Source organism: Octopus sinensis, linkage group LG14, assembly GCF_006345805.1.
Source record: "Octopus sinensis linkage group LG14, ASM634580v1, whole genome shotgun sequence".
NCBI classification, from domain to species: Eukaryota; Metazoa; Mollusca; class Cephalopoda; order Octopoda; family Octopodidae; genus Octopus; species Octopus sinensis.
Window position 1 is genome coordinate 58,151,274 of NC_043010.1, and position 11,866 is coordinate 58,163,139.

Below are 11,866 nucleotides of genomic sequence, written 5' to 3' on the forward strand. Positions count from 1 at the left end.
GTACGTGTGTCTATATGTACGTCAGGATGTCTTTGCGTATATGTATGCATATGTATGCTTGTGTGTGTGTGTGTGTGTATATAACTGTGTCCCAGCGAGCATGTGTCTGTTTATATGAATGTGCATGTGTGTGTGAGGGGGTGGGGGCGGTAATTTTATTTGATGTGAAGGGAAAGGAAAACGGAGAGGAAGTGAGTGTGAAAGGCAAAGAAAGTTAGAGAGAGAATTAGATTGAGAGAGGGAGAGAAATAGAAAGAGAGAGACAAAGAGAGAGAAATAGAAAGAGAGAGAGGAAGAGAGAGAGAGAGAGGGGTTTGTATTGATCTTAAATGATTTGTGACGTCAAAGAGTGACATAGTAGTGTAGTAGTAGAGGCTGTAGTAGTTGTTGCAAAGGTGGTGGTGGTAGTGTTTGTGGCAGTAGTGGTGATGTCCTTCCTTTTTGAAGACAGTAGTATGTCATTTGGGAGAAATGTGGCTGCTTTTTCTAGCAGGGTGACTGTCCATGTAAAGGTCACTCGGCCGGTTGACTCCCATATATGCTCTTTGTGTGTGTGATTGCTCGATAGATACATATAAGTACAGGGATAGATAGACACACACACACACACACACACACATGTATACATACACTTATATACACATGTATATATGTATTTACATATAGATATATATTCATATATACATACACATACATATACGTATGCACACATACACACACATATCTATGTATGTGTGTATATATATATATATATATATATATATATATATATATATATATATATGTGTATACATACATATATATATATATATTTCAAATATATAATACTGTACCAAGAACTTCTTTCTATTATTCTACTATGTGTGTGTGTGTGTGTGTGTGTGTATATATATATATACACCAATATACATGTATGTATATATGTATATGTATATATATATATATACCTGTATAGACATACATGTACATATATACACACATGTATATTTACACGCATATATATATATATATATATATATATATATACCTATATATATATCTCCTATATATATAATTCTCCCTTCATTCTGACTTTCTCTCTGTCCTTTCTCGTCTCCAGTTGTATTGAACATTTTCAATTTCCTTTGCGTCACTCTGCCTTTTGGCTGCATGGCATTTTTTATTGTATATTTTTGGGTTGTACATGTGTATTTTATTCTGTTGTGTTTGTTTTCGTCATTGTCCTGTACATTCGTTAGCAATTCCCAGTGGCTTTTCGCCACTGGCACCACCAAAACTAAACAATATTAACATTAAAGGCGTGAATTTGTAAGGGATCTTTTGGATGTTGACTGATGAGGAATTAGTTATGAATTTTCTGTCTGCTGTGTTTTTGTTAAATTTTATACCTACCTACATACATACATACATACATACATACACACACACATATATATATATATATATATATATATACCTATATATATATCTCCTATATATATAATTCTCCCTTCATTCTGACTTTCTCTCTGTCCTTTCTCGTCTCCAGTTGTATTGAACATTTTCAATTTCCTTTGCGTCACTCTGCCTTTTGGCTGCATGGCATTTTTTATTGTATATTTTTGGGTTGTACATGTGTATTTTATTCTGTTGTGTTTGTTTTCGTCATTGTCCTGTACATTCGTTAGCAATTCCCAGTGGCTTTTCGCCACTGGCACCACCAAAACTAAACAATATTAACATTAAAGGCGTGAATTTGTAAGGGATCTTTTGGATGTTGACTGATGAGGAATTAGTTATGAATTTTCTGTCTGCTGTGTTTTTGTTAAATTTTATACCTACCTACCTACATACATACATACATACATACATACACACACACATATATATATATATATATATATATACACACACACACACATACATATATGAGGAGGTACCTAAAAGTAACTTGAAACATTCTTTGTGGGACAAGCCCTTGGTAGTTCAGGCTTCCGCTACTAGGAGCCACTTGATGCAATCCTTAGGCATCAGTCTTCTGAACTGATACATGTTGCATCTTTGTTTTGCACAGCTTCCCCCTTGTTCACTGAGTTTTGCAATGGCTAAGATGACGAAACAATGTGCTTTTGTGAAATTCTGTTGTTTTTTTTTTTGCTGGGTAAACATTGGCTGAAGCAGGTGTCATACTTCAGACAGCTTACAAGAATGCTGCCATGAGCAAAACACAAGTTTACGAGTGGGCTTTCATTGCTTTAGGGATGCTCAGGGTGACTGTCGAGCTCCTGAATGAATGAAAACATCATGACTGATCTTTAAGGACCGTCACTGTACAATTGATGAATTTGTTGGTATGAGGGGTGTGTTCTGGAGCTCCCACCAACAAATTTTGAGCAAGGAGTTGTGAATAAAAAGAGTTGCGGTAAATTTTGTGCCTCATTTTGCTCACAGAAGATGAAAAGCAGTCGTGACTGAATGCAGGCGATGAACTGAAAGGACAGCTGGAAATTGATCTGGACCATTTTGTCAAAGATCATCACTGATGATGGAAGCTGGTGCTATGGAATTTGCAGATGTGGAAGAGGTGAAGAAGAAAACGATGGAGGTATTAAAAGACATCACTTTGAGAGAGTTCTAGTGTTGCTTCAAACATTGGAAAAAACATCTGGACTGATGCATTGATCCAAATGGAGAACACTTTGAAGGCGATAAAATGTAAACGTGTAAAACTAAGTGAATAAAATAACTGCAAAATTCCGGTTTCTTTTGAGTACCTCCTCATACATACATAAATATATATTGAGAGACGGATAGATATGTCTCTACAATGGATCATGTAGAAGGTGATGTACTGAATGGTTCCACAAACATATTCTCACTGAATTTAAAATTTACCTCTTAGTTAGAGAAAGAAATCAAATACTCAACGGTAATTGTTAGTGGAACTCAAAGACAAAAGAGGAGATTGTTTGAAGAAAGCAAGCATTACACATTCATACCCAGATATACATATCTGTCTATCCATCTACATAGTTATCTCTCTACATATGTATGAAGATAGAAAGATAGATAGATAAATAGATAAATAGAAAGATAGATAGATAGATAGATAGATAGATAGATAGATAGATAGACAGACAGACAGACAAACAGACAGACAGATAGATAGATGGATAGACAGACAGACAAACAGACAGACAGATATATAGATAGATAGATAGATATGTTTCTTTATTAGCCACACAGACGGGACAAATTACAAGGTAGAGCTTTTCTTTTGGGGATAAAAAAAGATAGATAGATAGATAGATGATAGATAAATATCATCATCATCATCATCATCATTTAATGTCTGCTTTCCATGTTGGCATATGTTGGACAGCTTGATAGGCTCTGGCAAATCAGAAGACTCTGCCAACCTCCAGTTGTCTGCTCTGGCATGGTTTTATGGCAGGATGCTCTTCCTAATGCCAACCACTTTACAGAATGGATTGGGTACTTTTTTATGTGGCACTAACACCAGTGGAGTCACCAAGAAGCTTGCAAGACAACGACCCCACCCTTCGCCCTCAACTGAAGAGGGAGTAACATTGAGTGGGGGGAGGGGGGGCTTTATGCCAAATGATGTGAGGTTAGGGTATGAATAGAGGAAGAGAAAAACAACTCATATATATTCATACATATATGTATATCTATTTCTCTCTCTCTCTCTCTCCCTCTCTATATATATATACATACATATATATATATATATATATATATATATACATACATACACACACATATATATACACACACACGCATACATATATATATACACACACACATATATATATACACAGACACATACATATATACACACACACACACATATATATATTTGAAACAGAATTTAAAAAATGGGACAAGAACGCAAAACATCCAGACAGATGATACAACAATGGGACAAGAAGAAACAAGAGTTTTCTTTCCTCAGTCGAGTTCCAGATTATCTTTGCAGTTTCAGCTGGTTATAACTCGAGACTGCTCCAATCTGGTGAGCCCCAAGGAAACTCTAAGCTAAGAGCACTAGATTCCTTGGAAGAAAGCAACAAATGCATATGAAAATAAGGAAAGAAAAAAATGGAGAAATGGTACACAAATACAAATGCAAATATCAGGACATTAACAACAGGTGTCTTTCGACTAAGGATGAATCAAATTAAGCTGGCGTGTGTGGAAGTGAAGCCTTACGTCAGGGCCGTAAGAGATGACAGGCATGGAGAGGAATATAGATGTTGCATGGATGGTAGTCAAACCAAGAAAGAAAGGTCAGGCTTGGCTGGTCATGTGGAGGTAGAGGAGAGAGGTATAGAAGAATTAGGGAGGGACAAGAACAAAGAAAAGGGATAGAGTGAAGTGAAAGAGGAGGGAAGGTGAGAATGATGGGAAGGCCAGGAAATGTGAGGGAGGGGGAATGAAAGAAAGAAGAGTTGAAAGAACGAAGTAGGTGTGAAGGGGCTGATAGAAAGAAAGGTATATATATATATATATATATATATATATATATATATATATACATATTATCCAAAATGTACAGTATTAAATATCCATCACGGCTGATCTTACCAATTGGTTTCACACTAGGGGTACAACGGAGTGTTAAGTAACAATCTGTTTATATAACCCTACGCTCATCAAAGAGCAGTCACCATATTTCATTCCATATTGGCTACTGCTGATGAGTATAAGGTTATATAATTGGATTGTTACCTAACACTCTGTTGTACCCCTAGTGCAAAACCAATTGGTAAGAACAGCCATGATGGATATACAATACTGTACACTTCAGATAATAGACCCACTTTTTTGACAGATATACAAGTGCATCTTTTTCCTGACTTATGAAATTTTAGACAACGTGTGTGTATGTATATATATATATATATATATATATATATATATATATATATGAAATATATATATTATATGCCATAGCAATGTTGATGAGCTGATGTGAAGCACTTGTATTTCAGTTCCACTGCATTAATGTTTTACTCACTGTCACCGTTGTCTCTGATGTTGTGTCTTACCACTATAATCACTGTGCTTTATATGTAAACCAATTAAACACTATTGTCACCAGGTCAGTTGTGACCTGGTCTAGTAGAACTCATTCAGTTCTCAACTATAGGTTAACTAGCATGCCATGGAATTGTCTCCAAAAGAAGGTCACTCACAGACTCCCGAATGGACCCATGGCCAATGAGCTCCTTCAGCTCTTTAATAGGTCATTGAAGAGAAGGCAACTCCGTACAAATCCTGCATCCTGATAACTACTGGGCTCGTGGCACCAAATCAATACAAACCATGCAAACCACTATAATAATAATAATAGTCATCATACAAGATGTACATCAGACCAAGACACCAGCACCAAAGAGAACTGTGTAGTTGTGTCTTGTTCATTCCCCTGCAAACCCACCAAACTTTCTTGGTGAGACGGTGTGGTTATTGGGGACCCTGTAGGATGGAAAAGAGAGAAGAACCCAGGAGAGCAAATGGCCATCCAGCATGGTGTAAATAATGAAAAGAGGATGATTACCCTGTATGTGGAAAGAAGACCAGAATGAAAGGACATTACAAGGGTGAGAGGAGGGGGATCTGGAATATCACTAGAATGGACGTCGCTAATGCCACATTTTCGTATTCAGCAATTGAAAGTATGAATAGTGTGGTCGAATGAAGCACCAGAGTTGGATGTGGAAGGCAGTTGTTCCATGAACCACGACTGGTTGGAACTGGTTGTTGAACAGCATCAAAGGATGATGATGAGGGGGGGGGGGAGTTGCTGAACCTTAATTTGTTAGAGAAACAACTGATCCCAACAATTAACTACACCTTATAACACCACTCTATACAATGTATATTGTATAGTGCCATTCTATCGAAGCTACTCTATTCAATACTGTTATACTATGCCATCACATCATTTAAGCCACTCCAATGCCTATTTCTTTACTACCCACAAGGGGCTAAACACAGAGAGTACAAACAAGGACAGACAAACAGATTAAGTCGATTATATCGACCCCAGTGTGTAACTGGTACTTAATTTATCGACCCCAAAAGGATGAAAGGCAAAGTCGACCTCGGCAGAATTTGAACTCAGAACGTAACGACAGACAAAATACCGCTTGGCATTTCACCCGGCATGCTAACGTGTCTGCCAGCTCACTGCCTTAAATACCACTCCAACAACACTTGAGTATTACACTGTTTAAACCACTACATCTTCATCTCTGCTCCATTGACAGGAGTGCAATGCCAGAGGTGAGTGCTTGACAGTAACTTGTTGTTGAAGAGTTGCAGAAGAAGTGTGTCACCTTGTAGCAGACCACAATCAGTAGTGTTATCCTGCACATCACTGTTTCATGTTGGTTGCTGTTGCTGCAACATGCAATACATGCAGTATAAATGCACTGATATATGGTGTGACGAGTGCACATTCAGGCTGCAACACATTGCAATGCCTGTCAGCTGACACATTTACAACACACAGAACACCAAATGCAAGTGTGCAACAATGTTTTATGCTGTGCAGTAATGCATGTTTGCATAATAATCCACAGCAGCAACTGTAAGAGTGCAGCTAAATTGCAGTAGAGTTGCAGTATTAGCTGGCACAACATGTGACAGTGGCATGTTTACATGTGTGTGTGTGTGCATGCGTGTGTGTGTGTGTGTTTTGTATATGATTTTGTGACATAATCTATTTTTTATATATAACTTAGTCCACAGAGGCTCCCCCATGTGCCTCAATGAAGGAAAGGAGAAAGTTATCCTGAAACGGAGAGGGCCCTGAATGTTTGTAAAAGAAGGGACACAGTTAAAGGCACACAAGGTCCACGTGTTGGTACTAACATGTGAGATTGAGTCATTTTACTGAGCCACTTTACAATGTGACACCCTCCTGTGTGCAGTTTCACATAGCTATTTATCTGTCTGTCTGTCTGTCTATCTAACGCAGTATCTCTCTATCCTCTCTCTCTCTCTACACACACATTTGCTGTGTTTTCCTTGTGCTCTTCAGAATGGTCATTTCTGTAGCAGCAGCAGCAGCACAATCCTTGTACCCTCCCCCTACCCGCCACCACCACCACCTCTTCAACAACAGGAGTTGTTCTCCTCTACACTGAAATATACTCATGTATTACAGAGAGAAATCTTCCAACCGTTTTCATCCTACTTCTCTCCTTTATTCCTAAGCTACTTCTCTTCATACCATCACTGCAACCTTTCTTCGTCTTCATTTCTCAGTATCTATTTTTAGATTTGACAAATTATGACCAGATTCTATCATGACACTCCAAGAACACAATAACCAGAATATTTACCATCCTTTGTAGATTTCTGGTGTTGACCTAGCACCACCCAGATATATAGCCCTGGTGTTATGGTTACATACAGTTGTTTGTGTGATACTTTCTAAAGTCCAATAATTTCTCCTTCTCTGGCAATTATTCCATAGATATGGAATCAGCAAGAATGCAAGAAAATGCTTTGCAAATATCAAACTTGTGCTCAACCTTCAAATAAGCCAAACGTTTATACTTACCAACAGCACAGATGCAGGCCTCCTTTCAGACGTTGAAGTGGTCCACTCACTTTGGGACTCATACTGAGGATAAAATTCCCGACTTGATTCCATAAATTGAGTGTTTCTGTTCTTCATTTCGGAATGTCTTGATGCTGGGACAGGTTTTTTTGTCAGAGATATGAAATGACTTTTTTCTCTATTGGCTGGGATGGTGGTACTAATTTCAGTTGGTTCCAAGTGGCTACGACCATTGTTACATCTGACAATACACAGGGTTATTGATACTACAATGGCCACTGAGGCTATTACAGCGGCCGTTACAATAACAATGACCCAGGTCAAGTTAATCATGTGGTCAGTCTGTAATGGAACATTGTTCAGTGCTGGAGATGTCTTGTTGCTAACGGTCAGTGTTAAAGACACCATGGTTGTCACTGAGAGAACAGGGGTCCCACTGTCTTTCACAACGAATTTCAAGTCATAGGTACCAGCATCATTTTGGTAAACTGTCCGAGCAAAAGACAGTGCCCCAGAATAGGGGTTTATTGCAAATAACTGTTTGTTGTTGCCTTTTACTATGTCATATTTAAGGAATGCATTTAAATGACTGTCCCTGTCTGAAGCCCTTAAAATAGTGATCTCTTTTTTACTTTGGGGATGATAGTGGACATTTAAACTGAAAGGGTCCGAACTAGGGAAGGTGAAATAAGGGGCATTATCATTCTCATCTAAAACTTCTACAATCACATTGGCTGTGTTATTTAATGAAGGATTCCCGTTGTCTTTGACAAATACTTGGAACTTATAAACATTTTGTTGTTCTCTATCCAGTGGTATAGTGGTTGAGATAAAACCATAATCAGTTATCTGGAATGGTATCACATGTTTACTGGTACTCAACAGAGAAAAAGTCAGTTGACCTCCAGCTCCCATATCGGGGTCAGTAGCATTTATAAAACCAATGGGGAAGTTTGTTTTCCCATTTTCATAAGTCAGAAATTTAAACGATTCTTTTGTAAATTGTGGCTGTACATCGTTGACATCCATTACTTCAATGGAGAACTGTCTCTGAGTCTGTAAAGGAGGGGATCCTTTGTCTTCGCAAGAAATTGTTATGTCATACCTATCTTGTTTCTCTCTGTCCACAGGTTTCCTCAATGTTACCTTATATTCATTTGAACCTAAATCTAAGAGAAGAAATTTTTCATGTTCTAAAGAACATTCCACCTCACCATTCTGTCCAACATCATTGTCAATAACACTGACATAAGCTATGAAACTGCTAACTTTGATTCCTTCAGAAATGGCTGCTGTATTCTCTTTTATCTGAGTGACAAAGTTGACATCTATTTCTGGAGCCATGTTGTGTTGGTTAACAATATTTACCAGAACCATGGCTATAGAACTGAGAGGGGAGCTACCTTGATCAGTAGCTCGCACAAACAATTTATAAGCTTGCTTCCGTTCTAAAGAAATGTCTTTTTGGAGAAATATTTCTCCAGTGACTTGATTCAGTCGAAAATGAGATTTGACAGCCTCTGGAGTCTCTGAACTGAAATAATAAGAAACATGGCCATTTTCCCCAAAGTCTGAGTCTTTTGCTGACAAAATAACGACTGGTTTGTTCCTTTGGTATGTATTTTGTATAGAAATATTATAAATATCATTATTAAACACTGGTGCATTGTCATTAACATCTGTCACAGTTATTTTCACATCTAAAGTACTTTGTTTAGGTGGATAACCTCCATCTTTGGCCACCACGCGAATATTATAGGAATCTTTCACTTCTCTGTCAAGTTTTCTCTCCAAAACAATTCCAAGTTCTGACCTGCCACTTATAGTTTTTCTAACAGACAACGTGAAAGGGCATGATGCCTTCTCAGAGCTGCGTTCTATCTGATAAGTAATTTTCGAATTGACCACACCAACGTCCTTGTCTACAGCATTAGGAATGGATTTCCTCATGCCCTTTCCATCGCCTTCATCAAACTGAAGGCTGACCAGTTTTTTGGCAAACTCAGGTTTGTGGTCATTTATGTCCACAATGACCACTTTCACCTTCAATATTTTCATGAAAGTTTCATCTTGGTGGATGGCAATTTTGAAAATGCGGAAACATTCCATATTATATGTACATAGTTTCTCGGCATCTAATGTCTGTGCCGTGTACAGCTTACCTGCCTTTGTCACGTTGAACAACTGGTGTTTGCCATTGCGACGTGGCTTCAATTGGTTAAATGTCACTAAGTTGTGATCTTGGAATGGTAAACTGTCTCTTAAGTGGGAGTCAGCAGCAATGTCCCCGAGGTAAGTGCCCGAGTATTTCTCCTCCTCCACATGATAGGTAAGGTCAATGCTGTGGCAGCCGGTCAGCCAGGAAAATAATAATATCGCCGACTGTAGTGTCCACATAGACACCCCATTGATGACATTCATGGTTCAATCTCCACTCACAGCACTGACAGCTTCTGAAAAAAAATCAAACAGAAAAAGAGATGAAGACACGATTTCACCTGACACGTCATTTACAAAACACACACAAGTTATGTCTGTGTTACAGGCTATGTTACATCTTTGATACATTACAGTTCAGGATATAATCTTGGAGATGTGTTACATTATATTTCATACTAGCATTAAAGACCCGTCGTTGCCGGGTCATAGTGCTAGTGCATGTATATATGTGTATATATATGTGTACATATTACATGTACATCTATATATATACATCTACACGTAAAATACAAAATGCAAAGTTATATCTTGATATCGCTAGTGATAATAATACTCAAAATATATAACAGACTGGAATTGTTAGCCCGTCTCTTGTAATTTCGATCAATTGTATCTTGTCCTCCCTCTTGTATAGAAGTGTGGCTACAATCCAGCCTACCTCTACTTCTGGGGGAGGAGGGCATTTTAAATTTTTTTCCGGGACCTCCTACGTCCCAGATATAAAGGTAAAAATAAAATGCTTCCACTTTGCAAGTTTGAGTCGAGTACTCCCTTGCACGCTCCGTTGACTCGAACCTTGCTTCTATTGTGGCGAATTTACCGCCTCTGATTAGATAACTTTCATAGTCGCACCAAGACACTTTTCGAGGGTGCTTTCCTCCACGTGTTCAAATCTTCTTTTTTCTTTTCATTGTATACTTTATAGACAATAGTTTTTTCTTTAATTAAATTTTTTATTATCCATTTTTTATTATTCCATTTCTGCATGCTAATTTTATTTTTAATTTATTCCCATTCATGTGAAACCACTTATTCAAGTTCAAGTCATTGATGCAATTTTATACCAATTTCTATTTTTACTTTTTTTTTATGTTACGATTATATTATACTTTAGTTTGATTTTAATTATTACTTACTACATATAATTCAATTGTTATTATTATTTTTATTGTTATCTGACATAAAATAGAGAAATGTTTTTGTTTCACTTTTAACACGTAATACTGAAATAGTGGGGAAGATATGATATTGCTATGGGCTCGCTCTAGGCAAGAAGTTGAACATTTTTTTTTGGCCCATGAAACTACATGGACCCTAAGTAAGGCATGTGTAAAATTTGAATGAAATTGGTTGTGTAGTTCTCAAGTTTTAGGGAAACACAGACAGACAGACAGACACACATTCTCAGTTTTATATATATAAAGATAAAGGGCTATGAGTCTGACAAACAACAACAACAACAGCAATGATGGTGTACCACCACCACCACCACCACCACCACCCTGCTATTTCCATCTCAGATTTGCTACATTTGTATTTCTGTAGTATTTGATTTTGATTTTTCCAGTTTCAGCTAATGAGCTGTGGCCATGCTGGGGCACCGCCATGTATATGTCAATTATTTAACTGAATCTTTAGTCATGATTTGTGTGTAAGTTCCGAGGATCTCCCCTTGTCACTGCCACCATCCATTGTTACTCTCTAATCTCTCTATAAATCATTTTCCATTCAAATCCCTTCCAACCCAATCCTTTCTCCTATACAATTAAACCGACGCCTTTTAAAGCCCAGCCATAATGTAAGGGAGCTAATCCATGTTAACCAAAAAGCGTCAACAAAGGGAGAGAACCGCTTGTTAAATTGTTAGAACCGCCCTACGATCCCTAGAACTCCTCAACAATTAGACCCCTTAATATTGTATTTAATTAATTCATTTATCCAAATAATATTTACCTGTTGTACATAAATTTTATTTTCGAAGCAATTTCACTTAACAAGTGACCATATATGAGGCAGTTTCTTGAATACTTTCTGTCATGAAGAAAATAACCGATCACTGATGAGAGGATA

The 11,866-nt window shown here is 37.6% G+C and overlaps 1 protein-coding gene across 4 annotated transcripts in view; it reads right to left on the reverse strand.

Moving 5' to 3' along the window:
• LOC115219370 (protocadherin beta-13-like) overlaps positions 1 to 11,866 on the reverse strand; it is a 125,086-nt gene that overhangs the window by 24,216 nt on the left and 89,004 nt on the right. For all 4 annotated transcript variants that reach the window (XM_036509080.1, XM_036509081.1, XM_036509079.1 and 1 more), the window contains exon 2: positions 7,577 to 10,029. In XM_036509080.1, coding sequence (XP_036364973.1) covers positions 7,577 to 9,997 — 2,421 coding nt within the window. In that variant the 5' untranslated portion in view covers positions 9,998 to 10,029. The remainder of the gene's footprint in view (positions 1 to 7,576; positions 10,030 to 11,866) is intronic.